The sequence below is a fragment of the Bison bison genome, unplaced genomic scaffold, assembly GCF_000754665.1.
Source record: "Bison bison bison isolate TAMUID 2011002044 unplaced genomic scaffold, Bison_UMD1.0 scf7180017864118, whole genome shotgun sequence".
Classification (NCBI taxonomy): Eukaryota; Metazoa; Chordata; class Mammalia; order Artiodactyla; family Bovidae; genus Bison; species Bison bison.
In genome coordinates this window covers 1,331,535-1,346,677 of record NW_011494690.1, presented here as the reverse complement: position 1 = coordinate 1,346,677, position 15,143 = coordinate 1,331,535, and the positions used below count along the sequence as shown (strand labels likewise).

At 40.1% G+C, this 15,143-nt stretch overlaps 1 protein-coding gene across 2 annotated transcripts in view; it reads left to right on the top strand.

Moving 5' to 3' along the window:
• TMOD2 (tropomodulin 2 (neuronal)) overlaps positions 1–12,076 on the top strand; it is a 38,494-nt gene extending 26,418 nt beyond the window's left edge. For both annotated transcript variants that reach the window (XM_010839484.1, XM_010839483.1), the window contains 2 exons: positions 1,824–1,968; positions 4,231–12,076. In XM_010839484.1, the coding sequence (XP_010837786.1) occupies positions 1,824–1,968; positions 4,231–4,265 (180 nt within the window). In that variant the 3' untranslated portion in view covers positions 4,266–12,076. The remainder of the gene's footprint in view (positions 1–1,823; positions 1,969–4,230) is intronic.
• Positions 12,077–15,143: the final 3,067 nt, after the last annotated feature.

Sequence of the window (15,143 nt, the reverse complement as noted above, 5' to 3'; positions counted from 1 at the left end):
CATATGAAAATGAAAAATGGTCTTGTAATCAAAAGGAAAGTCAAAAGACAAACTGAGCAAAATTTTTTCATCATTTTTGACAAAAAGCTAATTTCCTAATGTATAAATTTTGAAAACAGGAACCACAAGCTGGGAGAAAAATATACAAATGACAGGTTGGTAATTTCCAAAGAAATACAAATGCATAAGAAAATTAATTGTTCTTAGTCATAATTTGAGAAGTGCAAGTTAAAGCAATTAAATATAAGTGAAATACATTTTTACCCCTTGGATTGAAGAAGATGAAAAAGATTCATAATATTCCATGTTGGCTAGAGTAGGGAAAACTAACTTTCTGACCCTACCAGCAGGAGTACAAATTGTCATAACCTTTGAGGGTAAGTCAATCATTTATCAACATTTGAAAAATGCCTCCTCTTGGAGCCAACTATCATGTACCCTACAGGCACACTGGCAGAAATACCCCAGGACATATTGGTACTTTGTGTACAAGGGAAGTTCACCACAGCCTTGTTTGGGACTGTAAGAATGGAAAGCAGTGTAAGTCAGTAGGAGGTAGCTAAATCAAATATGATCACTTACTACAATGGAATGCTATGCCGTTGTTCACAAGGATGAGGAAAACATATATTTACCTACATGAAATGATGTTCCTAATGTTAAATGAAAAATAAAAAACCCTAGAATAATATGCTGAAAGTGAAAGTCGCTCAGTCGAGTCTGACTCTTTGTGGGTCGCCTGCCAGGTTCCTCTGTCCGTGGAATTCTCTAGGCCAGAATACTGGAGTGGGTAGCCATTCAGCCATTCCTTTCTCCAGGGGATCTTCCCAACCCAGGGACTGAACCCAGGTCTCCCACATTGAAGGCGGATTCTTTACCGTCTGAGCCACCAGGGAAACCCGGAATAATATTCTAGTGTAATCCATTTATATGAAGAAAACATAGACATTACATGTGATTACATGGACATGAATGCACAGAAAATGTTTCGAAGACTACATGCCAAACTGACTTTCTTCATGGGAATTGGGAGTCTGGTGGAAGGGAGCTTTTTATTTTATATACTTTTTTGTCTTTTCTTTGTAGTTTTTTTAAAAAATTAATGATAGACTATGGAAAAAATGTACTATGTTCCTTAAATTTATCTGTGGATTCCTATATTTACATGCCCCCATTTTAAACCCTACTTTTAAAATTATTGTTCTGTTTCTCAAAAAACAAGCAAAAGCAAAAATACTCTTTCCACCACTTAAAAAAACAGAGAATTTTCTGTAGCCCAATAACCCATTTAGTGTTTGATAATTCACCTGGCCATGGTTCAAACCACACTAATAAAACCTCTTGAGAATCTTCTACTGAGACTCTGTTCTGAGAGAATGGCCACCCATCTAGTTGATGATCTTCAGATATCTTTGGATATGGATCCCAGAATAGAAGATTTTTTAACTAGATTGATTGCTATAAGACTGTCACTATAAAAAAAAAAAAATCCTTTGTTTAAACAACAGATACTGGGGTAAAGTGGAAACACCACGTGTTAATTTTGCTTTAATTTTATATCTGGAATTGTCATTTCTTTCGTAAATAATTTGCCTAGTCTTTTCAATTTAACATGCCAGCAGATTCAGCTGCCTGTTGGATTTTGCTTTTAAACAAGGAACAGGTGTATGAGAGAAAATATCTCAAGTGACTTTGTTTCAAATTGAGACTTTTGCCTTTTTGTCCAACAAATAGCTGTACATCTTTCCATGCATAGTTAATGTGAGTAACTATTTCCTCTTCTTTCTTGGCCATCTTCTGTTTGTGTCCACATCTGCAATCAGAGACAGCAGTTGGGAACAGCCGTGGAGATGGAAATTGCCCAGATGCTGGAGGAGAATTCCAGGATCCTCAAGTTTGGATATCAGTTTACCAAGCAAGGACCACGAACAAGAGTGGCAGCTGCCATCACAAAGAACAATGACCTGGGTAATGCAGGCATAATATGTGCTGTTAGTAATTACAAGAGCAGGATGGCCATTCATTTCTCCACTTCAGATATAACATCTCACAGATAGATAACCATTCCACTGGCCTTTGGTGTCAGCCCTTCATCAGAAGTATATTATTACATGGTCATAGGAATCCACATTATCTTTACAGTGTTTACGTTTTATCGTGGCATTCTTTCAAGAGAAAATTTTTTTCCCAAGCAGCCTTTGATTTTTACTTGGTTTCCTTTGTATATTTATTTCTCCTTTACTTACTTCTTATGTGTAATCATCCTCTGTTGTTAATCTACACCGGAAAGTGGACACAGTGACATGGAAATTCCCAGTTCATTTATGTTTGACTCCTGTGTTTTTGTGCTTGTGTTTAAGTATGGTTATGTCTGATACCTTGGTGATTTATATGTGAAATGACCTAATAGAGCTATGTTTTTTAACGGTTAAACTCAGAAGTAGCTTTTTCAGTTAGTTCCTCTTTTATCTTTCCTGCTACCCACTCTTTTGTGACTTATGTTAGAATGAGATGGGGAATGTCCTGGTCAACCACAGTGAAAAAGAATGGCACCGATTGGGAAGGCTTGATCTGGGGACATCCTAGCCACCTGAAACAGTGTAGAAAAAGACCATCCAGGTACCAGCAGTCCACTTGGCAAGTAGCCTGCCAATAACAGGCTTCAGTCCTCAATAGAGGTATGGGGCAGACTGCCAGGCCGTAGAGAAACTGGACAAGGTGTCCCACCAAGTATATTGCTGACCTTGGGGAGGGTTCAGATGGTAGACAAAGTGGAAGCTAAGGGTTAGAACTGTAAGAAGGCAGGTGAACATTAGTGGGCAGGTCCCTGCCCACACGTGCTTACCCACAGCCCTGAAGCCCAGCCAAGGTGCAGTGAACGGCACCCAGAGGGTGGCTGGGCATACGGCGGTGCTCACCTCCGAGGTGCAAAGGGTGAGGCTCAGTGGGCAGCAAACGGGAATGCTTAGAGCAGCAGTCAGAAGATACCTGGGAAAACACGAAGGTCCTCCTCTGAACAAAGGCAAAACTGGAGGTTTAGAGGAAATGGAGAGGTGATCCTGAGCCCAAGAGCAGCAGTCATGGGAATAGCTTTTGTCAGATTTTCTGCATCTGAGGCAGGAGCAGTCTGGGTTATGTAAAGTGAGGAGATGAGATAGGGCACAGCCCAGGGCATTTTTTTTTTTTTTTGCCAAATCCAGAAAGATTAGAGCAGTCCTCTTCCTGTCCACCAGAGGAGCCTGCAGGTAGGGATGTAAAAGGGGAAAGAAGGTTGTAGAAGTTGGGAAAGGCAGTCAGGCTAGCTCCTTTGTTACTAAGTACCAGATTACAGGGGGCTTCCCAGGTGGCTCAGTGGGTCAAGAATCTGCCTATGACACAGGAGATGTGGGTTCGATCCCTGGGTTGAAAAGATCCCCTGGAGGAAGGCATGGCAATCCAATCCAATATTCTTGCCTGGAGAATCCCATGGACAGAGGAGACTGGAGGAACCTGGCGGGCTACAGTCCACAGAGTTGCACAGAGGCTGAAGTGACTTGAGCACTCACACACTCACACTGGATTAAATGAACCTTAATCTCTGAGTTTGCTGACACCTGAATAACACCCTCCTTGTTGTTGTTTTGCTCAGTTGTATCCGATTCTTTGCGACCCCATGGACTGTAGCCTGCCAGGCTCCTCTGTCCATGGAATTCTCCAGGCAAGAATATTGGAGTGGGTAGCCATTCCCTTCTTCAGCACACCTTCCTTGGAGGTTGCTATTTTGAAGTTTCCATTTAAAACAGGTTTAGAAACTTTAAACTTCTGTTTGCAGCTCCTCCTGGTCTTCAATTCAAAATCAGAATTGTAAATGTATCATCCTAGGGAATTAGTTTTAGCCAGTTGGTGACTGAGTTTCACAGAAGCTGAGAAGATGTGCTGTGGATAAGTAAACAGGAGAGGTTCACCGTCTCATGGGTTTGTTTCAGATTTCTACTCCGTTGAAATTGGAAAGCTCTAAGATTCAAGTTCCCAACTATCAGATATAGCTTTATTTAAATGTAAATTCCACAAAGCACTGGGCTATTCGATCATTTCCATGTGTTGCCATGGATAATTATTGAAATTTTTGATAACTGTCCTCAAGCGTGTGGGATTGCTATTCTGTGTGATTATTGTTGTTTGTCTGAAATTTAAGGAATATTCCCTCTCCTTCATTTTGTCTTTTCAAACCTTTTTTTCTTTCTCATCTAGTTCGTAAAAAGCGAGTTGAAGGAGACAGAAGGTAAACTTCCACAAAAAGAGGCGAAGTTTCCCCACGGCAGCAATTTAAAAACAGAAGCTCTTCTCCTTCTTCACTGGGACCATTTTATCAAAGGTTGTTCATTTCCATTAGCCAAGCAACTAATAATTTAACTGTTATTCTTTTTTAGTGCTACATATTTGTCTTGGATTTTTTAACATATGCAACTGCTTTATTTGTCCCTGGACACCTCTGGCGACTTGCACCAATGGATTTATGCAGATCTTAGTCGGTGACAGCAATCAAAAATGATTTAACCATTTTCATATTGGGTTATCTTGCTTTCTTATGTGAACTTTTTTTTTAACCATTGAAAGGAACTTAATATATAAATGTGTTTGTAACTGTGATTAAGATAGAGGCCTACCTTTGTTTACATGCTTAGCTTTGAGTTAGGCTAAATACAACAGAAGTGTTCTCCTGACCACATAAGAAGTTAGTATTGCCAATCTTTCACTGAGTGAGAAAATGTGACCAGCTTGGCACAAATTCTCCCTTAGTTCCAGAAAAGTCACTAAATGCAAATGCCCTGCTGGTTGAAGATCAGTGGTGTCATCCTCATAAAAAGAAGACAGCATTATGATACATAAACACAGCTTTAGCAAATAAGTATGAAATATTTATTCACCCACAAATATAGCTTTAAGCCAGACTCATGCATAGCAAAATGAATTAGCTACTTTTACTGATTATTCCACATACATTCGGTCTTTAACATCACTCTATGGATAACATTTTATAAAACTGTTTTAAAGTTTTCCAGCCATGATGGGAAATTTTTAAATTATAAGAGGAAAGCTTTTCAAATAGTACATTCTAAGTAAAACAGTAATAATTGCACTTCAAGGTTATCTGTTACACACGATTACATTATTTTGGCAGATTTTAGAAGCATTTATTGCTTTGTCTTTAGGGCAACAAGATCACAGGATGAGATATGAACGTTCAAGATAATTATGTAGATTTTGTTCACATGGCATGATCCATCCAGACATTTGCAAACATCAGGAAAAAATGTGAATTATTATTTATCCAGAGTTTGTCATCTCAAGGACAAAGCCTGTGAAAGTACAACTTCGATGACTGGCTGATAGATGCTTGAATCTTTTTTCCAGCAGCCAACAGTGTCATGTTGGCTAAGGACATTTGTGACTGCAGCCTCTGGCACCAGCTCTTTGATTACTGTCAGTGCCTAAGGCTAGAATTAATGGCCCTCTGACATTGCCTTAGGCCCCTCTCCCTCCTCTTCCCCCTCCTTTCCTTCCAGTTCTTTCTCTTTCTTCTCTGTAATCCTGAGCCTTGCAAAGGTGGTGTCCTTCGTCTTGATGACACCTGGAGCTAAAGGAGTTGCTGACTCAGGCAGAGGAATTCACTAAGTAATTGAGTGTTCCTGAGTTGCTTGATAGCAATAAAATAAATAAATGGGAAAACAACTCATACATAATTCTAGTTAGTTTATAAAAGGCACAGAAACTGGAGAGAAAGTCCTTTCTTTAGCCACGAAAGTCTTTTGGGTTTTTCTGTAATATCTTTTCAACCAACTTTTTTGACCTTTAAATGAACTTTTTGACCAACCCAATAAAATTAGATATTTACTTGTAAGTGCCCACATCTCTAGCTCTAAAATCTTTTGAAAAAAGAAAAAGAAAAAAACAAAATAAAATCCTTTAAGATGTAAGAATATTTTATTATACTTTTTGAGGGAATAATGAGCAGAGCATATTGAATTTTGGAAATCGCAAAGATTCTTTAGTTTTCTGCTAGATTTCCCTATCTATTAAAAAAAAAAGTAGTAACTACTATTTGATTTTTTTTTCTTTCCCTTTAGGTGTGGTATGTTGGAGCCAACTCATACAGGTTTCACCATTATTAAATTATCAAGAATTTTGAAAACTGGTTGCTAAGCACAACCATTATTAAAAATTAAATGGCATGCACTTACAATTAAATAATTATATATAAAAAAGTAATACTCAAAAATACATTTTGCCATTTTCGTACTCTTGAGATTATGTGCACCTATTGTGTTTTTGGCACAAATTTTTTTTGGCAGAAATACTATATCGTGGTATGCTATTATACATCTCTCCCCAACTCGCTAGTTCTTCCCAACTAAGAAGTTCCATACTTCTTGTTGGTAGTTTGAAATTGATCATGGCATGGAAATTGATAAATGTTATAAGTCAAGACTTTCCCCTATCTCACCTGTCCCCAGGTTGCTGGTTCATGCATCTACCATCAGCATAGCACTGGGTAAAATGTATACAGTTTTTCTTCTTTTTTTTTTGTTTTTTGTATACATGTTTTGGTTACCATGTTGCCAAAGGGAAGAACACTTCTGTTTCTCAGTTGTCTTTCTCCTTTCCCTTCAGATTTGTTGCAAATATATTCAAGTGCAGAGTCCCTGACATGCCCCACTAAGTAAGGCTTTTTCCTTTCTGCTCTCATTTACTCTCTTTCTTGCTTTCTCCCCTAAGAAATCTTGGATCCTACACAGAGTATTCCCTGCAGCCCCAAGATACTGTTGTCCCGGGGCTAAAGGCAAACCCTGGCAGGAAGAAGGAAAAAGGTCAGGACTTGATGGTGACTGTGCTGCAGTTGTTGATAGTATTAAAGCAAAATAATGGGATATTGTCAAAACTTAGCACTGTTTTTAGCTTACAGAATAGTTAGGTCAAATGTATATAGAATCTATTAAATCAAATATTTATTACTAATCAACTTATCATTACCTGTGTTTTTGAAGTAGCTTTAAAGGTGGCATTTCCATGAGTATTCACTTAACTATTAGAAGATAAACTTAAATTTAGAGGGCCTATATATCATTTAATTAACCTAGGACTTCATTTCCCCATCTCTGCAGTGTATGTAAGTAGAAGTTCCTTCGTGATCCTGAGCATGGTTATCCCTTACCATCCATCATGGTGGAGCATAATGTATATACAATATCTTTATGCATATGCATTTTGTCAAATATTATGTCAAGATATTTGGCAGCATCTGGACAATTGATTGAAGGGAGGTCATCTTTCCCCAGACCACCTCCTTTCCCCTGTTAGACTTGTACAGGCCCACCCTAAGTGTAAAATCATTCACCTGGACTTACAGGCTCCTGTCACCAACACCCATCCCAGCATATGTGGAAGATAACTTTTTGGAGATATTCTGGAAGTCTAGAGAGATCATGTCATTAGTCCAGCACATCTCCCCATCTGCCAGAAGTGTGTAATGAAAGCTGCTTTATCCTCATCAGCACGATTAAATTCCTGCCTTTCATCTTAGTAGGGCATAATGTAAATAAATGTCATGTGAGTGTGTGTGTGTTGCCAAATATCTACCTGGGTATTTGGCTGCATCTGGACCACTGATTGAAGGGAGATACTCTCTCCCCAGCCCCATTTCCCTTGTTCTTTTTAGAGCTGCTTTAGGCCCAGGTTAAATATGAAATCACTCCCTAGAAATTGCAGCTTAGGTCACCAACCACCAAATTTCATAGCACTATGGAAGATAACTCTTAGGGAAGCTTGGAAATCATTTCATTGTTCCAGCACCAAGTCTCTCCATATGCCTAAAGTGTATGAGTGAAAGTGTTTTCATCTCCATCAACATGCTTAGGCCCCTTCCTTCGATTTTTGTAGGATATATTGTATATAAATATTTTGTACATTAGAGATTGCCAAATACTATAAAGGAGGTATTTGGCCAAAGCTGGACTCCTGAGTGAAGGGAGATGCTGTCTCCCAGCTCCTCTCCCCTCTCCTCTGTCAGAGTTGATGCGGGCCTAGGTTAGGTAGAGAATCACTAACCTGAAGGGGCTCGGGCAACTCCCCCATCTTAAAGCACGCACTTCATCTTACAATACAAGCCCATCTCCATTTAAAAACTCACAAAGCATCCCAATGCCTATACTCCTCAAAACAATTTCCGTAAGGGAAGCCTGGCACATCAAATCAAAAGAACGGCTGCTTCCCTTCCAGACAGAAATGTGGCCCCTGGCAGGGCACCAGCATTAAGGAAACCAGTGTGTTCTGAATAACTGCCATGAGAACATTTCAGTCAATCCTGAAACCGATTTAAGCATCAACATGCTTTAAGTGTAAGATAGCCCTTTAAAAGTTCCAAGAGTTTGAGGATATTTTCCTTTTTTGTGGTCATGATGTACTTAGCCCTCTTCTAGGCACTGTGAAGGAGACAGGAAGTGTAAGATTATTATAATTTGACCTGTGCTTCTGGGTTTTGGGGTAGAGTGCTCTTTTGGAAAGTAGATACCATTTTTTAGCTCAAGTATTGATTGCATATGCAAAAACTAGCAGGGAGCTGTGAACACTGGGTTCTGTGCTGTGTTACCGATCCCCAGGAGAACTATTTCTGGAGTTGGGTTTGAAATCATGATTCTGTAGCTTCCTTCTTCTCTTCCACTAATGAAGCAATGATAGCTATATTCATTGTAATGAACAGAGAACTAAGAAATATTTTAGCTTTGCCTTCCAGTAACAGTAACAGTTTCCCCTTATTGCTCCTAATTTAAAACATCCCTGCCACTCACTGTGCCATCCTCAATACTCAAGGATGGAGACACATGCAAAGGAAAGGTGTGCGAATTCTTGGGAGCATCAGGCGTGCCCTCTGGACGAAAATCACATGATCAGGCCCCTGGTAACAAGCTGGAGAGAGAAAAGGACCCAGAATTTCAAGGATGTAGTCACTGTTCTTGCTCCCAACTCTAGGTCAGATCAAATTTTGTTTTGTGGTTCAGGAGTTGAGTAGTGTGGAGGGGCTAGGTGCTGTGGAGAAGGTAGATGGAAATTAATATTTTTCCCTTGCCTAAGGGTAGAAGTAAGCTCTGCTCAGCTTACCTCTTTCTCCTCTGCCCGTAACAGCTATGATTAAACATTCAGAAGATGGATGGAGGAGGAGTGGCAAGGTTTGAATTTATAACCTGCCTGTTCTAGGAAGGTTGTACACATATCAGAGGTTATCCCAGTTCTGTGATGCATCGTTGACTTGGAGGAGGGTGAAGGAGACTAGACTTTTCTCTGACATCTTCCATGGTAGTCATTCTGAGCACATTGGCTCTGCTAGTTGGTATGGTGGAAGGGCACCATACTAACAGATTTGGAGACTGACTCCTAATCCCATCACCAACACTTAGCAGGTATATGATCATGGGCAATTCATTCAATTGCCTGACAATTATAGACTATATAGGGGGAAGAGCACTGGATTTGGAGTCAAGACACTTGACACTTGGCTCCATACTTTCTTAGCTGGGAGACTATGGGGCAAGTCACTCAGTCTCTCAAACCTAAGGTTCTTCAGTTATACTATAATGGGAATAACCTTCACTAACTACCTCACAGAGTTGTGGTGAGAATATATCAGCTATTGGGATGAAAACACGATACTGGAAAGGGCTACACAAAAGTGAGAGATCATTTTTTATTATCAATTCACTACTGTTTTCCACTGCCTCTTGAATCTGTTTTCTTCTAAGCAACAACTACATCTTTCACATCTTTTTGAATACGGGGAATTGAAGTGTGGGTATGATGTCGGGGACTGGAGTTATTTTAGTTTCAACATAGAAGTCGGAGAAGTGGTAGATAGGTGCTGTGGGTGTTAAACATACCAGTGAAGTGTGTATGTGGGGGGGTGGCGCATTTTCCTGGGCCATTTTGACAGCACCCTGGGATATGGTCAGGACCCTTGCAGAGAACCTAAGGCTGGACTCAGGGGGAAACAAACAGTAATTAAGAACTGAGGGGAGGGTCTGGAGCACCGCTGCTCTCCAGTGAGCTCTGTCACTACTCAGGGGGTAGGTTCAGCTAAGGCTTGAGGTGTGATTGGAGGCCTAGGAAAGAAGACTGTCGTTAGGGCCCCAGCAGCTGTGTAACAGGCTTGAGCCCTAATAACAAAGGGGAGAAACTATCACTTGTGAGGTCAGCTCTCCCAGGCATCAGCTGCTTTGTTATCACCAGCAACCTTAGCCCTGATCAGTATTATTTTCTGCTAAGATATTGAAACATAGCCTCAAGGGACTTTCATAAGCACTGGGAGGCAGGGACTGTCTCATGAATCTTTGCATCTTCAGTAGCATCTAGTAAGGTGCCTTGTACATAATAGGTGCTTAATAAATGTTGCTTGAATCGAAATGTCCTCCAGCCCCGCAAGAATCATGCTCCATTTGCCACCATGTGATACTTTTGGAAAATAAAACTGATTTCGATGTCAGCTCTGTGTGGCTTCCCTAGTGGCTCAGGCGGTAAAGAACCTGCCTGCAAAGCAGGAGACCTGGGTTTGATCCCTGGGTTGGGAAGATCCCCTGAGAAGGGAATGGCTGCCCATTCCATTATTCTTGCCTGAAGAATTCCATGGACAGAGGAGCCTGGTGGGGCTATAGTCCATGGGGTCACAAAGAGTGAGACAATTGAGCAACTAACACTCTCACTTTTTTCACTATGTCTGACTTTGGGCGGGTCTTTCATCTAATCTTCATTTCCTTTGTAAAATGAGTGAGTGGATTAGATGCTGTCTAAGGTCCCTTCCAGCTCCCAAATGTTACAATCCTGTGGTTCTCAATGTTTCTGTCACCTGTGAACGTGGGTGCTCTATGCCTCCCTTGTGGCTCCTTCTCTCCTCCGTAGGCTTTGTTCAGAGGAAGGGGTCTGAACATTCCACAGAGCTATTTCTTCCTCTTCAGTGGTTTTTACTGTCTTCAGAATAGTTCTAGAGAAGCAGCCTTTTCAAAAAGGACATTTTAAAATATATTTTCTCCTCAAAATTAGTAGCAAAAGAAAGAAGGAAATGTAAAGAAACTGAGCATAGTAAACATGGCATGTTTTTCATAGATTTTTATTTAAAGACGGAGAGAGTCTGAGCACATATCAACTGAATAATAGAAGCCAATCACACAGTACACTGTGCAACTGAGAGAAGCTTGTCCAGGATTAACACTTTCCCATGGATAATCTAAATGTGGATAGATAAGAATTGGCCATATGGTGAGATGGATAGAAGGTGTACTTTTAGAGGACATTTTATTTTAGTACCAAATTTTGCCAGTGACAATCTTTAGTTAAGAAAGAAATTCTTCAGAACTAAAATTCTCATCTCTGCCACTTTGCTTTTTAAAAAACCCCATTATATTCATGGAATAATATTTGTATTTTAATTAAAACTGTATCTTAATTCTGTTTCATCTATTTAAAGAAAACAAGAGCATTTTTCATTGCATTAAAAAATGTAAAATACTTGCATGCTACCAGTGTGTAATACTTTCCCAGTTCAGATGCTTGTAATATGTGACTTGATGTGTCCCTGTATTATTTTGAAGAGAACAAAGGAAATAATACTTTGTAAGCTGTTTAAACTTATAATGGCAATATTTATTTGGCTAAGTGGTTATTGGAAAATGCACATAGTTTCGTTTTTCACTTTGAAACTTTCCAAAGGTAGATATTGATTATATTCATTAGGGAATTGAAAACTAATTTGCCTTTTAAATGTGAAATTGGACATTTTGTGGGAAATGTGTGAAAAAGCAAAATGTATGAAGCGTGAAGTACTTTTCCCATGATAATTAATAAGGATCCCAGGTGGCATAAATAGATGCAGTGTTTGACTCTTTGGAATTTGCCAGCCTGATCTAACGCTAAGGTAAATGTATACTGTTTTAATTAATCAATATCTTTCTGCTTTTAAAGATAATAATGTATTCATTTGTGTCTGGAATGAAATTTCCAAGTGAAAATGTACAGAACACTAGGAATTAATAAACTTTTCTTTTTAAAAATGAAAGCAAGGACTGATTTAATCTGGATAATTTTAAGACATCTGGTCTTTTTAAAATAAATGATTGGCACCGTGTTCTCATATTAGAAAAGTACATTTGCTAGAAAGGACCTTAGAGTGTCCCTATTATGAAGAAGATAAGAAGTAGACAGACAACCAGAAGTAGCCAGAGGAGAAACAAGACGTTATTATCAAAATGAAAATACACACACACATACAACATTCAGCTAAACAGTTCACATTTGTTACAATAAATGGGAACAAGAATACAGGTAACTCAAAGAGGTTTTAAGTGTTTTACCTTGAATTTTTTATATTAATTTTGGAATTGCTTTCTTTGTAAAGTAGGCTGGAATTCAAAACAGGGAACACTAAAAATAACAGTTACATTGTAAAGGCTTATCCTAGAAAAACAGGAAAACCTGTTCTTTCTGCTGCCCTGTTGAACTATGCTCAAACTCTTTGTCACTTGGACTGATGACAAAGTCCAAGAAGAAGCATAGAAGGCCTGTGTCGAGTTTCTGGATTTGCTGTCTCACACCTGTTCATGATCAAGGAAGTATAGTAATTATTTGAAGAATTCTCTTTCAGTCTATGGGGCTGTAATGAATAGGCATTACAGGTGTGCACTTTGGGATCAGAATCTGACTTCTGTTAGTTGTGTGAGTTTCTGCAAATTACCCAGCCTCAGTTTCTTCACTTCTAAAATAAGAATCACAACCCAGCTTCCCATTAGGGCTATCATGAGGATGCACATGTAAACATTTAGAGCAGTTCCTGGCATATAGAAGGCACTTAGATATTAGAAAAATTCTAACCTAAATAAGTATCCATGGATATTAATGACAAAGTTCTCCATTTTATGCTGACAGTGTTAGGAATTTAAGAAGGACTGAATCTTATTAGTTTTTGTGTTTTCATCATCCATCCCCTTTCTGTCAGATAGGCCCTCCCCCATCACTCCATGAATCAGATATGAATAAGCTAGAGCTGACTCAGGAGTTACTCCTGACCCACCCCCTCACTTAGCTTTTCGTGAATCCCCTGATGTTTCACCCTGCTTGCATTTGCCCTGCTTTCTGGGTGCCCTCCTTTGGATTTGGCAGTCTGGCCTCAGGAGTGACTCCTTGATTTTGGGTCAGTTGTATGTTATGCTTGATTTTGTTATGGACACCTTCTCTTGGTTTGATCATACAGCCTTTCTCTGGGGCTCTCGGAAGTGGTGCCCCACACCCTCTCTGCCCTGCTTCCAACTAACTTCTCAGTTCTCCCAGTCAGGGAACACATCAGATGCCCACAGCGTCCTGCAAGTGTCCCTCATATCACAGGGCCTTCACAGGAACTAGGTGTATGCGTGCTTTAATGAGGCGGGCTACACTTTGGGCCCAACCAACCTACGAAATGCGATGCTGTAGGAGAATCAGTGCATGACTCAAAAGGTTTGGTGGTGGGGGTGGAAGCTGGGCAAAGATGGGAGAGTTCTCCAAACTCTAGACCACTGAACTTATTGGTCCTGAGCAACACTTTAGAAAAGAAGATTATCCACTTTAGTGGTTTGTAAGCACTTAGAAGTGAAGCAGTGATCTCTAAGAGGCAGCATGCTGCTGCTGCTAAGTTGCTTCAGTTGTGTCTGACTCTGTGTGACCCCATAGACGGCAGCCCACCAGGGTCCCCCGTCCCTGGGATTCTCCAGGCAAGAACACTGGAGTGGGTTGTCATTTCCTTCTCCAATGCATGAAAGTGAAAGGTGAAAGTGAAGTTGCTCAGTCATGTCCGACTCTTTGCGATCCCATGGACTGCAGCCTACCAGGCTCTTCCGCCCAGGGAATTTTCCAGGCAAGAGTACTGGAGTGGGTTGCCATTGCCTTCTCCAAAGAGGCAGCATAGGTTCACATAAAATAAATGGTAGGAAATCATAAGAGTTTAGATCTCATTGAGACATTTGAGAAAGTTTCACGTATCCTTGAAAAACATGGGCTGCACAACAATTCATCAAAGTAATTAAATGGCTGGTTTAAACAGTCTTTTTAATTCATGATCATAAGTAAAGGCTGATGAATGGAAGAATTTCAACCAGAAGGGCTTAGCCACTATTCAGCTATTTCCTTGGTGAGTTTTAGTTAACAGTTCATCAGTAATTTGGATGTGATACTCATAGACTATAGATTGAATCTTTAGCTCATAGGCTCCAGGATAGACAAGGAACACTTTGACAGGTTCAAAACTATCTAGACAGGCCAAAGTCTATGCCTGTATCTAAACAGACAAAGTTGTATAGAAACAACAGTACAGTTTTCTACTCTTAATCCAAAAACCAACTACAAAAGATAGAATGGAAAAAATGTGACTTAATTACCATCTGTGTGGATAAAGACTTTCAGTTCAGTTCAGTTGCTCAGTCATGTCCGACTCTTTGCAACCATGAATTGCAGCACGCCAGGCCTCCCTGTCCATCACCAACTCCCGGAGTTCACTCAAACTCACATCCATCAAGTCAGTGATGCCATCCAGCCATCTCATCCTCTGTCATCCCATTCTCCTCCTGCCCCCAATCCCTCCCAGCATCAGTCTTTTCCAATGAGTCAACTCTTCGCAGGATGTGGCCAAAGTATTGGAGTTTCAGCTTTAGCATCATTCCTTCCAAAGAACACCCAGGGTTGATCTCCTTTAGAATGGACTAGTTGGATCTCCTTGCAGTCCAAGGGACTCTCAAGAGTCTTCTCCAACACCACATTTCTAAAGCATCGATTCTTCAGCACTCAGCTTTCTTCACAGTCCAATTCTCACATCCATACATGACCACAGGAAAAACCATAGCCTTGACTAGACGGACCTTTGTTGGCAAAGTAATGCCTCTGCTTTTCAATATGCTATCTAGGTTTAGCATCTTAACTAACAAATCTTAACTGACAAAGTTAAGTTAAATGACAAAGTTCAAGGATAAGGGAAATAATAGTGAAGTGAAAGTGAAGGTGAAGTCGCTCAGTCGTGTCAGACTCTTTGCAACCCGGATTCAATTCCAGGGTTGGGAAGATCTCCTGGAGAAGGAAATAGCAACACACTCCAGTATTCC